Source organism: Talpa occidentalis, unplaced genomic scaffold (assembly GCF_014898055.3).
Source record: "Talpa occidentalis isolate TD23 unplaced genomic scaffold, MPIMG_talOcc4v2.1 talOcc4.2, whole genome shotgun sequence".
Lineage (NCBI taxonomy): Eukaryota > Metazoa > Chordata > Mammalia > Eulipotyphla > Talpidae > Talpa > Talpa occidentalis.
This window is the reverse complement of record NW_023602073.1, coordinates 86,781,591-86,798,836: the sequence shown is the minus strand read 5'-3', so window position 1 is coordinate 86,798,836 and position 17,246 is coordinate 86,781,591. Positions and strand designations below refer to the sequence as shown.

The 17,246-nt window shown below is 34.1% G+C and overlaps 1 protein-coding gene across 6 annotated transcripts in view; it reads right to left on the bottom strand.

The window, feature by feature from the left end:
* Positions 1–17,246, bottom strand: part of SENP6 (SUMO specific peptidase 6) — an 88,415-nt gene that overhangs the window by 32,448 nt on the left and 38,721 nt on the right. For all 6 annotated transcript variants that reach the window (XM_054698958.1, XM_037519985.2, XM_054698955.1 and 3 more), the window contains 5 exons: positions 13,583–13,653; positions 10,656–10,804; positions 8,856–9,153; positions 3,788–4,017; positions 3,188–3,358 (listed from right to left, as the gene is read on the bottom strand). In XM_054698958.1, coding sequence (XP_054554933.1) covers positions 3,188–3,358; positions 3,788–4,017; positions 8,856–9,153; positions 10,656–10,804; positions 13,583–13,653 — 919 coding nt within the window. The remainder of the gene's footprint in view (positions 1–3,187; positions 3,359–3,787; positions 4,018–8,855; positions 9,154–10,655; positions 10,805–13,582; positions 13,654–17,246) is intronic.

The following is a 17,246-nucleotide window of genomic DNA, read 5'->3' as shown; positions in this document are numbered from 1 at the left end:
ACAATGTATCCATAAGATAATTCACCACGACCAAGTTGGATTCATTCCAGGGGCACAAGGATGGTTTAACATCCGAAATCAATCAACGTTATCCAACACATCAACAAAAAGAAATATAAAACCATATGATAATATCAATAGATGCTGAGAAAGCTTTCGACAAAGTGCAACACCCATTCATGATAAAAGCCCTTGAAATTCTTGGGATACAAGGAACATACCTCAACATCATAAAGGCCATCTATGACAAGCCAACAGCCAGTATCATTCTCAATGGTGAAAAGCTGAAAGCAATTCCATTAAGATCTGGAACAAGACAAGGATGTCCACTCTCACCATTGCTTTTCAATATAATACTGGAAGTCCTAGCCAGGGCAATAAGACAAGAGAAAGACATCCAAGGAATCCAAATAGGAAAAGAAGAAGTCAAACTATCACTATTTGCAGACGATATGATATTATACATAGAGAACCCCAAAAACTCCACAGAAAAGCTAATTCAACTCATCAATCAGTTCAGTAAAGTGGCAGGATACAAAATCAACACGCAAAAGTCAGTAGCCTTCCTATACACAAACAATAAATCTGAAGAAGAAGAAATCGAAAGACCATCCCTTTTGTTATTGAAACAAAAAAAATCAAATATTTGGGAATAAATCTAACAAAAGAGGTAAAGGACCTATACAAAGAAAACTATAAAACACTGTTAAAAGAAATAGAAGAAGACACAAAGAAATGGAGAGACATCCCCTGCTCATGGATTGGAAGAATAAACATTATTAAAATGGCCATCCTTCCAAAAGCAATATACAGATTCAATGCTATTCCAATCAAAATTTCAATGTCATTCTTCAAAGAAATAGAAAAATTATTGATGAAATTCATATGGAATCACAAAAAACCCCGAATAGCCAAAGCTCTCCTGAAAAAAAAAGAAGGGAATGGAGGCATCAGACTCCCAGACTTCAAACTATACTACAAAGCCATAATCATCAAAACTGCATGGTATTGGAACAAGAACAGACATACAGACCAATGGAATCGAATAGAAAATCCAGAAATAAACCCACAGATTTATGGTCAACTAATCTTTGACAAAGGAGCAAAGACTATGCATTGGAGCAAAGAAAGTTTGTTCAATAAATGGTGCTGGGAAAACTGGGTCGCTACATGCAAAAGAATGAAGCTTGACCACCACCTCACACCATACACAAAAATCAACTCAAAATGGATTAAAGAACTAGACATAAGACCTGAAACCATAAAATATATAGAAGGAAATATAGGCGAAACACTACGTGATTTGCACATCAAAGACATCTTTACAGACACATCACCCAAAGCAGTGATAGTGAAGGCAAAGATAAACAGCTGGGACTATATCAATTAAAGAGCTTTTGCACAGCAAAAGAGACAATAACAAAAACAAAGAGAAACCCCACCAACTGGGAGAACATTTTTGCACCCAACACTAATGATAAAGGACTGATCACAAAAATCTGCAAAGAGCTGATGAGACTCAACAACAACAAAGAAAATAATCCAGTCAAAAAATGGGCAGAAGAGCTTAAAAGAAACTTCTCTGAAGAGGAAATGCAAATGGCCAACAGGCATATGAAAAAATGTTCAACATCACTTGTCATCAGGGAAATGCAAATCAAAACTACCATGAGATACCATCTTACACCAGTGAGAATGGCACATATTAAAAAAACTAGCAACAACAAATGTTGGCGAGGGTGTGGAGAAAAAGGAACTCTTCTGCACTGTTGGTGGGAGTGCAAACTGGTCCAACCTCTGTGGAAAGCTGTGTGGAGATTTCTGGACCTACTAAACATAGAGCTTCCATATGACCCAGCAATTCCACTCCTAGGTATTTACCCAAAGGACACAGAAACATCAATTCCAAAGAACACCTGCACCCCTATGTTTATAGCAGCACTGTTTACAATAGCTAAGCTTTGGAAACAACCCAAATGCCCAAAAATAGATGACTGGATCAAGAAGATGTGGTACATATATACCATGGAATATTACTCAGCATTCAAAAAAGATAAACACATGCAATTTGCTGCAACATGGATGGCGCTGGAAGGGATCATGCTCAGCGAAATAAGCCAAAAAGAAAAAGAAAAATACCGGATGGTCTCACTCATAGCAGGAATCTAGAAAACTTAAATAATGGACCAGGAAAATGAAAAACTATAAGAAAGTGAAAATCAAAATCAACAAAAAACTATGAATCAGAGACACTTTTAGGGGGGCGGGGGCGGGAGGGGAGGGATTGGGGTCAGAATGGGGGGCGGCAATTGTATGGGGAATATAACAATAAAATTTATGAAAAAAAAAAAAAAAAAAATTTTTTTCCTTTTGATCATATTGTATTCCAGAGACATCCATGCTAGAAAATAAACAGCTATTACGCCAAAATTAAATTCTGATAATTTTAACTTTCCTTATATGATGTGTTTTCTTAAAAATACAGTATCAGTATGGTAGAAAGGGCAATACTTAAAGACTGAGTTTGAAATAGTAGTTGTAAACACACAGGGACATCAAATTAAGATATAATTAAATGAAACACTTACAAAAAGTGACAACTTAAAAAGGTGATTAAGGAGATATTAAAATAGAAAATACACATACTGGGTTAGTGGCAGTACAATAAGTAGGTCAGAGAGGTAAGCTAAAGGAATTGCAGAAAGTCCTTTACTCTTTGTGGACAATGAGGTCTTCCGAGTACAGTGGTACTTGAGTGGCCATTGTACTCTGTAATCTATTTCTAGTAGTCTTAAGGATGCAAGACAATTTTCTGCAGACTCTAAAACCTTTGGATACTTCTGTCTCATACTTTTTTAAGATACACTTCTCATGCATTCAACTGGCATAGAATAAAACAACAACATATTAGAGTTTTCTAAAGTCAGTAAAAATAATTATCTTCCTATGATAAATGTCACTCTCTGAGCATTACATTATAATAAATTTTTTACACAAATGAATTTTTATGGCAAGGATGTATTCATAATTTTTTATATACTCAAAAGTAATTTGAAATCCTGAAATAACTAAAATTCTATTAAATTAAATAGCTTAAATGTATAAATCTAAAATATTATGTATTGGCCTGAGCATGGAATTCTGAATCTTACAATTGGTACAGGAAAATGATTAAGAATGTACTTACAATTACAGGCTCTATTAATAGCCGGAAAAGTGTTCCTACTCGTATACTTCGACAGTTTAAAATGACACTCTCAAAGGAACTTTGGCAGCTTAATGACACAGGATCAACTACAGTTTCTTGAGCAACCACTTTACGCCTTTTCAGAGGTGTGTTGATAACAGAATTACCAAACTGAAAAGGAAAATTTTTATCAAATAAGTTACTAAAAGAAGACTACAAACTGAAAGTACCCACATACAAAGAAGACCCAAGAAAGGAAATGCAATCAAAACATAAGACTGATATTCCAATTGACTGAAGTAAAAATATACTGAGTTTATATAAAACAAATTCCTTGTATGAAGTCATTACCTAAGATTCAAGTAACAACATAGGAACGGTATACTGGGAAGCAGACTGGGTTCAAATCACAATAATATCACCATTTAATGATTTGACCTTATAAAACAACTCCTTACAAGTTTTGGTCTCCTAAACTGTAAAATAGGGAAATTATCTACTGAAATGAGATAAATGTATATAAACAGTTTAGCACAGTACTTTATCCTTTTATCCCAAGGGAGAGACAATATGATAAATGTCAATAGATGTTAAAAGTACCTGGTCTTTCATTCTTGCTTTTCTTGGTAATGTAACTGTATTTAACTCTGAATCTGCTGGAATGCTTCTTAAGTCATTCTCTACTCTACTGGTATTTTCATTCAGTGCAGCTTCTACTTTTCCAGTGGATGGTGCTGGGGAAGAACATGCTGAATCAGCAGGTTGAGGAGATATGCTCTCTCTTCTGTTAGTCCTGTCATTGTCATCTTCATCATCACTGGATAAAATGACTATGAAGAAAACGTTAAATGCTTCAGATTTTTCATTTCTATCAGTCAAAAATATAAATATATTACTAAAGTGGGGAAATACACCAAAATTGCTTTGCATTTTCTCCAGATTTGAGATTAAAAATGAATGAACATACAATTCATTCTATCTGATTTTAAATTATGAAGAAAGCATAATTGGCATCTTTTCTTTTTTTTTACAACATAGAAACATGAAATTGATTCTATAGTCTACCACCACTCATCTACACAAAAATAGACACAAGTTACAATAATAATTAAATATGGGTAGTCTAGTTCAAAGTTTCAAAAAAGGCTAACAGTATGACGATAATAGGCATACAAATTATTCACAAAATAACATGCACTTAAATATTTGTGAAATTTCATATGGTCAAATAATTTTATCTCATACAGGAATTCATTAAAATCATAACTGGTCTTTGGGGAAATTTGGATCAATGCTTAATGCTCAATAAATCTTGAATAAATGAATGTGGCAAGGAAAGACTATGCAGATAATTTGGTTTTATGTATTATACTCTTTGTTGAATCTTTTCAAACCCATCTCTGTATCATAATCCCTGAGAATCGCCCACACTGCACTTGAGTCCAATCCTAACTCCTTACTCTGATTTATAAATGTACATAATCTGGCCCTTGTCTACTTTTCCAAAATTTTCTCATATAACTCCATTTCCTTCTTTATGCTCCAAACACACCAACCATCTTTTCTGTTCTTCAAATACTACAAACTTGTCCTTACCTGGATTGCAATTTACCTAGCAACTTGCATTTTTGTCATCAAATACTGGATTAGATAGCACTTTTTGATTAACTACTTAAAGTAAGCACAGAGGTACTTACTTATTTATAGCCACTGACTTAAAATTTTCTTTTTTTGTGATGGATGCTGACTTGTTACCTGTTTCCCCCATTTTCCTTTCCCCCACTAAATAGAAACTATAAGAGAACAGGTCTCTTGCCTTAATCACTGCTGTATCACCAAGAGGCTAAAAAGTATTTGACACAGAAGAGCATTCAAAATCATGCACTAAAGAATGTATAAACTTATGTGAGCAACTTTCTTTTAGTATCCCTCACATAAATGCTTATTATTATTTTTTTAGCAAAATTTTTGTTCCAAAGAGGCATCAACTCCAGCATGACTCTGCATGTCTTAAGCCCTACTTAGGATGGCTATAAGGAGGTAATAAAGGTTAAATGAGGTCATAAAGGTGTCGTTGTAAGGAGTGGAGGTGCCACCTCCCCACCCAAATGAAAAAGAGATAAAGGCCATGTGAGGACATAGTGGCTGTCTGCAAGCCAGGAAGAGAAGCTTCATCAGACAACAACATTGATAGCACCTTAATTTGGGACCTCAGCCCCCTGAACTGTGGGCTCTCGTTTAAACCAGTTTTGATAATCTGTTAAGACAACCTGAACAGAATAATGCAGGATTTTTGTTTTTAGGATTTAAACTTGTTCCCCTTGATATCAGTGTATCTTCCCCTTCACTTTTGTCCTAGGCTCTATTCAAAAGTCACTTTATCAAACTTACCTATTTCACCACTTATCTAAACTAGCATCCTTCCTTACCTTAACACACAACAAAACTACTCCTTATCTTAACACACAACAAAACTACTACCTGGACCCACTTGACATTTCTACACAGAATTACTCAGTACTTGAAATGCTGTACAATGCATTTATTATTTGGTCAGCTGTAATAGAATAAAAGCTGTATGATAATAAACTATTTAAATAGGAATACAAATTTAAGAATGATTAAACATATAAACAGATTCTAAAACCAGAAAAATCTAAACTCAACTCGTATAGTATGTACACACATACAATGGGGTGGGTGGGGAGGTTGGGGGAGAAGGGGAAAGGGAGAGAGGGAGGGAGAGAGAGGGAGAGGAAGGATGAGGGAAGGAGAGGGGGAGGGGGGAGGGGGGAGGGAGGGAGGGAAGGGAGGGAGAGAGAGAGGGAGAGGGATAGGGAAAGAGGGAGGGAGGGAGGGGGGAGAGAGAGAGGGAGAGAGGGAGTGAGAGAGAGAAGTTATTCAATCTCCTTAAGCCAAGGCTGCTTTAGTACCTCAATTACTGGAAAATATTTAGGTTTTCTTTTTTGATCTAGGAAGGGGAGTAAATTTATGTTTTATGATTTTAATAGTTAATATGGTTCTAGGTTTTTTTTTTCTGAATAGCAAATTACTTAATTCACATCACAACCACATGAATTAATTTATTTCCTTATCAAATTACATGATGAATATAAACATGCTATTTTCTTAGGCATTTTTTTTACTTGTTAAAATTAGCCTCATTGACTTCCAGTTCCTTTCATCCTGGGAATCATGTCAGGATGTTACGTTTCCTATATAAAGTTTGGCTTAGGAATAACTCGTAACTGCCTAGTGAGTTTTCTTTATATCTTACCATTAAAATATAATGTCCTCACCATTAGGAAATATTCAAATGATACTAACAATATTTGACATTGCACCAGTATAATTGCATTAAAATATATAATTATTTTATAAAGTATCAACATTATAACAGTGGTGGTTGAATAGCTATCACAGAATGAGTTGTTTATAACCAAGTCCTTTTTGAAATATAGGTTAATGTATTAATGGAATTAAGTTTTTATACTGAATTGAATTAAAATAGAACATGACATTATTTCTGAGGTAAAAAATTTTTTTCTTAACTTTCATACCCCTGATTTACCAGTTTTTAGAATAATAATTTGGAATCTTTTTTTAAATTTTTTTAAAATAAATTTTATTTTTATATTCCCCATACAATTGCAATGCCCTTATTTTGACCCCAATCCCTCCCCTCCCCACACCCCACCCCTCATAGAGTGTGTCTTGTTCGTTCATAGTTGTTTGTTGATTTTGATATTTTCTTTCTTATGGTTATTCTTTTTCCTGGTCCCTTATTTAAGCAATCTCCAAAGATAACCACTGGACAGCATTTTGTTTTTGTTTTTGTTTTTTTTGACAAAAGTAAGGGTATATCATTATAAATTTAATTATTTTAATATATTTGGCATGTTTCAATAATTAGCAGTTACTGCTTTTGTGACCCAAGACACATTATCAGTCAGTGGGATCTCCTTCACGTTACCTCTGTGTACTTTTGATATATCTATAATTTTTGAATGCTTTCTGATAGTTATATGATCTGTATTTGTGCTCCAGACCAGCAGTCAACCATTTTTCGGATGGTTATGTCTCCCGGGCTATTTTTGAGTGGGAAATGGTACTTAAAAACACACGTATGGGAAATACGGTTGTTCACATCTATATTATGGTTCCTAGTCATTTTCTATGGGAAAAGCTATTTTTTGTTTAAGAGAAAATATGTATTAACACTATTACGCCACTTCAAAAGTAACATTACAGATTTCAATAACCTATTTGCTTCATCAATATAGATGTTTAAAGAGAAAAATAGCAATGTTATTTTTTTTAATTTTCTTTTGAAGATTTATTTATTTACACAAGAAATGGGGTACAGGCCAGATGTGCAGGAGGATGAGAGGATTCACCAGAGACAGAGCAGGGAACAGAACCGGCAGACTGACGAAATACACTGCTGAAGGGAGCAGCGGGCGAGACAGGCGAGGTCTGCTGCACCATGTGGGTTTCTCCCTGGCTGGCTGGGATAGAACCCGCGCCGCAGAGGCTGCAGACAGCTTCATCACAGTGCGGTGCTCAACCGCCTGCACCACCAGGGAGGCCCAATGTTATTATTTTTAATATCAATATTATTAAAATATTACTGAATACATTTAGGATTTCTTTATGATTCTGACCTTAAAATATATCACATAGGGAAATACAGTCACAATATTATTTTAATTCAAATTCATTTGCTATAATTCTCCTATATGTTTAAGTTACCAACTAGATATATAAATAGGTTCGTTTAACTGCTTGACAGTTTTTATTTAATTTTGTTTTGTTATCATTTTAAACATATGTATAGTCCAATGTCAAATCTATAAAACAAGGTTTATTTGCAAAAATCTAGCATCTATCTCTAACTTCTATCTTGTTTCCTCTCCTTCCAACCAACTACTCATTAAAATTAGTTTTTGGTGGATTTTTTTCCCATTTAAAAGAAAAAAAAAACTTGTATTTATTCTCCTATCTTTCATAAATCAAGGGCAACATACTATATACTCTGATTTGCATTTAATTTGTGTATTATCACTTAAAGATTTTGCCACTCTACACAAAGTCAAATCAGATCTTTTCACCCCTCTTACTACTAAACACACTTTAGCTCGTGCCTCATTGTTCTCAATTTTCTGTTATTTATTACAAACAGGACTGCATTCCATATGCACAAATATATGTACAAGTGTTTAAGACAGATTAGGAAAGGAACAAAAATAACTTATTTTCACTGAGTCTTTTCTATGTGTCAAATACTTTAATGGGTTATGGTAAGCACTTTATGTCATTTTATTTATTCTCTTGAAAACACTTATCTGGTAGGAGAGATAGTCATTTATAGATCAGAGAGATTCAATTAACCAGATCAAAGTTAGAAAGTTGAGTATAACTGGCACTTGACTTAAGACTAGGGTCAAGGTTTGTGATTTATCTATTTTAAAATATTTATGATAGACAGGATAACAAACCAGTTATCACTTTCCAACTACCTGGACAAAGTTATTCATCTACTGAATAAATGACACAAGAATATAACTGGTAAGACAATGCTTCTCAAATATGCTCATGCTCACATTAAAAATCTATGTGAAAAATACTGGACTGAGATAAGGAATACTAAAAAAAATTAAATACTTACTTGGATCATTTAGGTCTGACAGGCTTGTTTTCCTTTCCTTAGGGTTTGTGATTTTGGCTATTTTTGCCCTAGGTAAAATGACTTTCCCATTAGGCTGTAAATATTTCTGTCTATTAGCATCACAATTTACAATAATATCAATTGGAACCTTTCCCACACTGTTGCCATAAAATTTCTTGGGTGCCAATCCTGTGTTTTGTGACTTCTGTCCTCCAGAATTCTGATGAATTGATGTTCTTAATAATGGTCCAGAGGATTCATTCAAAGTTACAGCTTGTCTGCAATTTCTTTGCAAATCCTTAGAAAAAAGAATATCACAACTTTGGCATAAGGTCTGATATTTCTTTTCCACATTTTGCACAATATTCACACTGTTGACAAACCTTAAGTTCCAAAAGAATAAAAGAAACAAAAGACTTTGGCATTTTATTTCAACTTCACAGGAACAAAAAGTCTCAAAATTAAGTCTCTCATTCCCCATCATTATTACCATGGCTACCACAGAACTGGAATACGCTATTTGAGATTCAGCATCAGATGCTAGAAGGAATTTTGGAGACCACCTAGTCCAGTAGTCTTCAAATTGGACTATGTATTCTCAAGTTACATAAATATTTTCTAAGTTATATAGAGTATAAAAAATCTTATGGGAATCAATAGCTAGATCCCAAATTTCTACATATAACCTTTCCAAAAACTGATTTGATTGTAAGACGCGTGTCACAATTGTTCTTCTCCAACTTAAAAAAAAAAAATGCTAACAAGGTCTTGCACTGGAAATACCACAATGGTGCACTGTCCTGAGATACAAAAATCATTAAACCAAAGAAAAGGATAATTTAAATACTAGAAAAATGAATCATATTTAAGTACTGGTCAACAAAAATTTTGCAAGACAACAGATTTTTAAGACAGTGCTTCAAAAATATTTGAAGGAATGCCTAATAAAACTGTGAGATCACTGAAATTTTTTCACAGTAGAGTATCGTGATTTTTTAGCATATAACTTGGGAGGAGTTAAAGGTATTAAGTGATATTAATATAATGCATAAATTTCAAGACACTGAACCAAGTGCTTACTTTCCATACATTTTATTCTCTAAATATCTGAGCTTTTGTTTCAAAGATGAAAAAAAAGACAAACATGACCAATAACAATGCCTTTCTACTAAACTATGATACTTATTCAAGGATTTATTCCAGATGATAAAAATGGATGAAAATCAAGCTTAGAGAGGGCAAAACTGAACTTATTAGCGCATGTGCTTGCCATCTCAATATATGTAGATTAGTAAAAAAGAAATGTCTCTTTTCTTTCTGTCAGTACACAGGAGAAATCAGTTATGCTGTATGTGGAGTACAGGTATAAGGAAATTATTTTTCACATTAACACTTTCAATAGAGTCCTGCATATTGTAGCCTATAATACATATGCTAACAGGTAAATTATACAAACTGGCTAGACACAATAATGGAAAAGATTATCTGACTGTTACATTCAACCTACTATTATATTTAGCCTGTTGTCAGTAAGGGAAAGAATAACATATTTGAATGAAATACAAACAATGCAAATGGTTGGTCATGTTCCACTGCACCTGAAAAGGAAAAACTATAAGAAACAAAAGAGCAATCTCGACCAAAATACTACGATATGATGAAACATCTAATCTCCTAAGAAACAGCTTATACTCCACTACTAAACTCCACTATTTCATGATGAGTAAAGTATGGATTTCCACCTCTAGCCTGGTTTAAAGAAAGTTGTGATTAACAAAGAAGAGTAATGTCTGTACCCACCTCTAAATCGGCTGGACATTTTTTTGAAGCAGGAGACAGAGGAGAAGGAGTAGACTGATAGATACTACTGTGACGTTTCTGTGGTACTTTCCTTTTAATTTCAGACTCCAGATGTGATTCAGGCTCTTCCGCTTTCTTCATCATACGATCTAAATGAAGAAAAAAAATGTACAGAAACTAAATTTTATAAATTCCTCATTAATGCTATGAAAAAATACTAATTTATATTAGCAAGTAATTGTATTGTTTAACATAACATTTCAATATGTATAATAAATAACCAGAACTATAAGACCCAGCAGTCATGTCTCAGCTGCTCTTACTACTTTTCATCCCTTACTAGGATCTCTAATGCTGTGGGCCACTTACATCAAGTATATCAGTATTTTCTTAGTTTATTATGTGCTATGAAGGCAACATCAGCACTTTCTGCCACTGATTCACACACACATTTTTATTGTTGAAGTTACTCTTTTTATTTTTTTTTTTGAAGTTACTCTTTTTAGATTGGTAATGAGAAAAATTTGAATTTAAACATTAGGTACAATTGTTTAGATAAAGGAAGCTAAACGAGTCCTCAACAGAATGGTTTTCTGACTTTAAGAAAAACAAACCAGAATCTTATTTTTCAATATTGATTTGATAATTCTCATTAAAAATATAAATATTAAATTATTTAATGAACTCTGAAACAGGACAGTTTAAAATTGGTTACAACTTGAAACCAAACTACTCTACCTATATAATACCAAGTTTTCATACTTCCATTTTCCTATTTTTAATAATACCCTTTTCTTTTGATTATTTTTTTTTAAATGTTTTATTTTATTTTTTTTTTTTTTTATAGAGGCATGTTTTTATTTATTTATTATTTATTTGTTTGTTTGTTTTTGTTTATACATGCACTGGGCACAGTCAGAAGCACGGGAGGGTGAGAGAATTCACCAGAGCCAGAGCGGGGAGCACAGCAGGCAGAAGGACCGAAGTACACTGCTGAGGGGAGCAGCGGGCGGCAGGAGAGGTCTGCTCGCCATGTGGGACCCTCCTCCGGTGGCCGGGGAGCAGCCGGGGATCGAACCGGCGCCGCAGAGGCCGCGGGCAGCTTTGCAACCCAGCGCTCAACCGCTGCGCCACCGGGGAGGCCCTCTTTTGATTATTTTAAAAAGAAATTACACATAAAAATATTTCCAAGTTTACTATAATACTATTTTTTTTTTAAGATTTATTTATTTATATAAGCACTGGGTACAGTCAGAAGCGCGGGAGGGTAAGAGAATTCACCAGAGCCAGAGCGGGGTAACAAACAGAACAGACAGAATGATGACATACACAGCTGAGAGGAGCAGCGGGTGCGGCAGGAGAGGTCTGCGTGCCAGCGTTTGGGGATTGAACCAGTGCTGCAGAGGCTGCCGGCAGCTTTGCAGCCCAGCACTCAACCGCTGCGCCACCAGGGGAGGCCCTATGACACTATTTTAAGAAACCTATACATTCTAGTTTAGTATAATGACATCAAGTTTTACTAAGTGATTTCTAATTTCTCAGTCTTTGCACAAGTTCAAACAACTTTATTTTGCTGGGTATCAAAGCTAGAAAGTTAGCTAATCACTGTTTTATCCTTGTAGTCCCTTCCTCACACACTGAAGAGAATTCTGTTCCCTTATTAACTCTTAAGTTCACTTTCTTCTCCAATTCCATTTCCACTTCATTTGACGTGTTTAATGTTTTGCCTAACCTCTCCTCTCTCATTCCAGTTTTGATTGCTTCAGATTCTTCCCCACCACTGAAAAGGTAATCATCCTAACACAAAAACATGACTCTATCATACAAATGCTTAACATCTTTCAATCATCCTAGTAGCTAAGGAACAAACTCTAAACTCTGTCTCTTGGCAAGGAAAAGGTTGCAATGATATTCTAGTCTCACTTTCAAAGTTTACCTCAAAGAGGTACATTTCTCCATGGTGTTTTCTCTTTCACCTTCTTATATAAGCTGTTCTCATCACAAACAAAGCCCTCCCTATTTATCTAGTAACTTCAAACCATTCTTTGTTAAGAAGCTTCCTCTGTTCCACACGAAGCACAATTCTACAGTCCTCTGCATTTCCACAGTACTTTATTGATATTTGTATTAGCACCCGCACTATTTCCCTATCAGATTAGCAAAGCCTAAAAGAATATGTAATGTTGCTGAAGAGCATGAGAAATAGATATACTGAAATACAATTTGTTGGGAGCTGACACCCTTTATAGAATGCAGTCCTTAAAATGTCTGTAATCTTTGTCCTTATTATTTTATTTCTAGGGTTTTGATTTAAGGAAACAATAGACCAAATATACAGTATGTATGTGTTAGATTATTAATCATACTATATAATATCAAAATGTTGAAAACAACCTAAACCTATGGTACATAATAGTGGGTCACCATGTACTCATTAAAAAAAAGATTAGAGACCTGGATATATTAGCTTGCAGAGATAAGTTCATCCATTTGATTCTTAAACTTCCTTTGTGTTTTCCATGCTGGCTTTCCATTAATATTCCAATATTTTTTAATGCACATATAGGAACCAGATAATAAGATAATAAAGTTTTTAACAGTATGCATAATATAAATGCATTTTAAAAATGGGTATATATGAATAGAAAAAGTCTGAAATTATACACTAAGATGCTAATAGAAGATACACTGGATTAGAGAGGATTTTCTCTAATCCTTTTTAGAGAGAAAATCCTCTCTAATCATTCTCTAATCATTCCTTTTTTCTCTCTAATCATTTCTCTCTAATCATTTTCTCTCAACATTTAAAAGTGGTTTTCAGCCTATTACATCTGGGTATATTCTTAGGCTGGTGTCATATATCTATTTCTTTAATACAACTACTCAAAATCCTACACAAATGCAAAACATAAAAACTTCACACTTACCAACAACTTGGGGTCGACTTAACCTTATAGGATTATTTTCAAATTTTTGGACATGAGGTGGGTATTCTTTCCTAGAAAAGGAAATTTATTCAATTTTATTCTAACAGAAAAGAGATCTTTCAAAATGAAAAAGTTGAGGGAATACTTACAATGTCTTTATTAATACCACAGAATAATAAAAGTGTATTACACAAATATTGCAAAGATTAATACATTAAAAGATCCTTAAGGGCAGTGAATGTATTTTAACTAGAGTATCAGAGTCCACAGCAAGCAGACTTTGAATCAGTATTTAGTAAATGAATCCAAATGAATGTCCTTTCAAAGTAATCACTTTGGGGGCCTCCCCTGGTGGCGCAGAGGTTGAGCGCTGGGCTGCCAGGCTGCCCACAGCCTCTGCAGCGCCTGCTTGTTCCCCGGCTGCCAGGCGAGGGTCCCACAAAAAAACAAAAAACAAAAAACAAAACAAAACAAAAAAACAACAAAGTAATCACTTTGGAAAGGTTCATATTTATTCTCCAATGAACAAAACTTCAGAATTTTTCTCTTGGAACTGCCTTCATAAACAGTTTGTAAAAGCACATTAAAAGAAAACTTCGTTGTCACACAGATTTTTTAATTAAAAAAATCACTTAGTTTAATATACAATTTGCCCAATTCTGCTGTAAATATTTTCAGCTGTTTAGTAACAAACAAATCAATGTAGAAAAATGTAAATATGGAGTAAGATATTGGCTGTAAGGACAATTCCAAAATCAGCACAAAACCAGCCATCAGGGAACAAGTGTTAGTCTTATGACTACACTTAATTTATCGTATCACATTGTTAGACAATATATAATTGATAATATATTTTTAGGATTTTGAACATAAATAGTAAATATTGATACTAAAATACTATGCAAGTACAAACATTAATTTTGAGAAAAGCAAAAAACATATCGCTAGTGGTGGAATAAAATAGTAAATAAGCAGATTTGCAACAAGTGCAATACACCAAGGAGCTCAAATAGTCAAATACTTTCCCACACTACAGAAAAGTTTCTAGAAATATACCCATTTTATTTAACCAAGGAATTAAAAAATAATTTGTTAAGAATCCATTCACACTAGTGGTTAATACCTATCACAAAGAAATGTAATTTATCAAATTAAACAGATATCCTGAAAGAATTTTCCTGTCAGCATTTCATATTCTTATGAAAGTCAAAGTACCTAAACAGGAAAAATATGTAATGACACAAGAAAAATATAGCGATAGTAGTGTATTTGCAGTAACAATGAACAAATAGTGAGCATCATGTGCCAGGTACTGTTCTAAGTGCTTTGTATCTATTAATTCCTTTGATCTGCAGGATAACCTTATTATTACTACTTTATAGATGAGAAAACTGAGGCACAATGAGGTTTATTAACTTGTTGATGGCCACACAACTATTAAACAGCAACACCAGAAGCTGAACCTTGGCAAACTGCATTACTATTGAGAAGTAATGATATTTTCAACATTACTAAGCCCAATTTGGTGAATGTGCACAATTTTCACTGTCAAATTTTAAGATTCTTAAGTTGGGAAGATAAGAATCTGCCTCAGAGATAGCAGTACTACTAATGCTATGAAACAGAAGGTATTTAGTTTTTAACTACACAATATTCAGCTTAAAATAAAATGCATGTTTTTATACTCCATACACTTTCACATTAAGGGGAAAATATATGCATACTTAAGCTTTATCTTAAAATCAAATAACTAATTTTTTAATGTCTAATTTTTTAACTCTACCCTTCCAAAAAAATAAAGGATACCAACACCACAACAGAGATAAAGAATCTGAATCAAACTATGATACTATTATGGTGTATTCCATGAACTTTGTATATTGTATTTTTTTTTAAAGATTTATTTATTTATACAAGCACTGGGTACAGTCAGAAGCGCGGGAGGGTGAGAGAATTCACCAGAGCCGGAGCAGGGAAACAAACAGAACAGGCAGATTGACGAAATACACTGCTGAGGGGAGCAGCAGGCGCGGCAGGAGGTCTGCGCGCCATGTGGGACCCTCACCAGCAGCCGGGGAATGAACCAGTGCTGCAGAGGCTGCAGGCAGCTTCGCAGCCCAGCGCTCAACCGCTGCGCCACCAGGGGAGGCCCTATTGTATTTTAAATAGTGGACAAAAAGGAAAATAATTATTAGTCAAGAGTAGCCACAAATGTGGAAGTTAATTATTTCTTGATTTCTGTCAGTTTGAACTTGCTTGATTACTTATTGAACTTGCTTGATTACTTATTCTGTGGTATGCAGTGAGCAGTTAGTTCAGTTAATAGTGGATATAAGTCATGAGACTACAAATGAAAAGTATATGTGCAGAATGATGAAAATGCTGCACTAATGCACTATATTCTTTGCAATTTGACAATGCAATGAACTATGCATTGCCAATGAGGAACAAATATATTAAATAAATCATGTAATATCTATTACCTTTTCATGTATTGTGATAGTGTTAAAAAACCATTACGCATATCTGCCAACATCTCCAGACTTCATGACCACTTAGTATTAACTCTGCCATTTGTTAAATATCCTTACATAAATTAAGGCAACGTTAAGTCTTGTTTTAAAATTTTATTACGACTAATAAATTACAGCAATAGAAGCATACCTTAAATTTAATACAATATAAGAATTTCAGGATAAAAATAGCACTAGGTTTGCTATAAGAATTAAATTAACATTGTAGCCATATACTATCTTGTGTTCTTTAAACTTAAAACTTAGTTTAGTTTTCTGAAAATTTTGTTAGGAGACCAAAAGTGTAATTTTATGTTAATTTCTTAGTTTGAGGATTCTATCACTCTACAAACACTAAAATTTCAAACTAAACTGGTACAAAGCTCAAGCCTACGACTTAAATTTCACTGACTCTTTCCTACTCCAAACCAAGCAGTAGTAGAAAAGCATCATCTGCAAGATAAATCTATTTTTTTCTATTGCTTTTGAAGGTTTGTGATGTATGTAAGTTGTAGAGGAAACCTCACTTCATGGACCCAGCATTTACAAGTTGCAAAACTGAACTAGAGAGCTTTTTATTATGTGCAGAATGGGCTTCTGCCACGAGGACACAGGAAAATGACAAACTATAAACCAGGAGGTTGGTCCTCACTAGAAACCGAATGTGTTACAGCCTCCAGAATTGTGAAAAATAAATGTTGCAACAAGGGCAATGTTCAAGTGCATTGTAAAAAATGTGGCTACCCTGATCATTTGACTTTTTAAATGTTAAGAACTGTGAGTAGACCCCAAAAGGGACAGTTGTGGATGTTGCAGCATAAGCAGTGAAGAAAGTGATGGAAAAAACTGAAGAACTAAACAAATTTCAGGCATTACAAGAAAAAAGAAAAAGCAAAGAAAAAATCAAATTTTTAAAATGGGAAAAGATCTTATGCAGTTCCACTAAAGGCACTTCAAAATAAATTTAAAATATCAGAAAAAAAGATTGAGTCAAAATAGTGGAAACATCAGAATAAGGCAGAAAAAAAGAGAAAAGCATTCTTCCACCACTAAGAGCTCTGAAACCTGAGCTTTCGCCCTGTATTATAAAATTTTGATTTTGACAAATCATTTGACTTTCCTTAAAATCAGTATATAATTGTGCTTTGCAA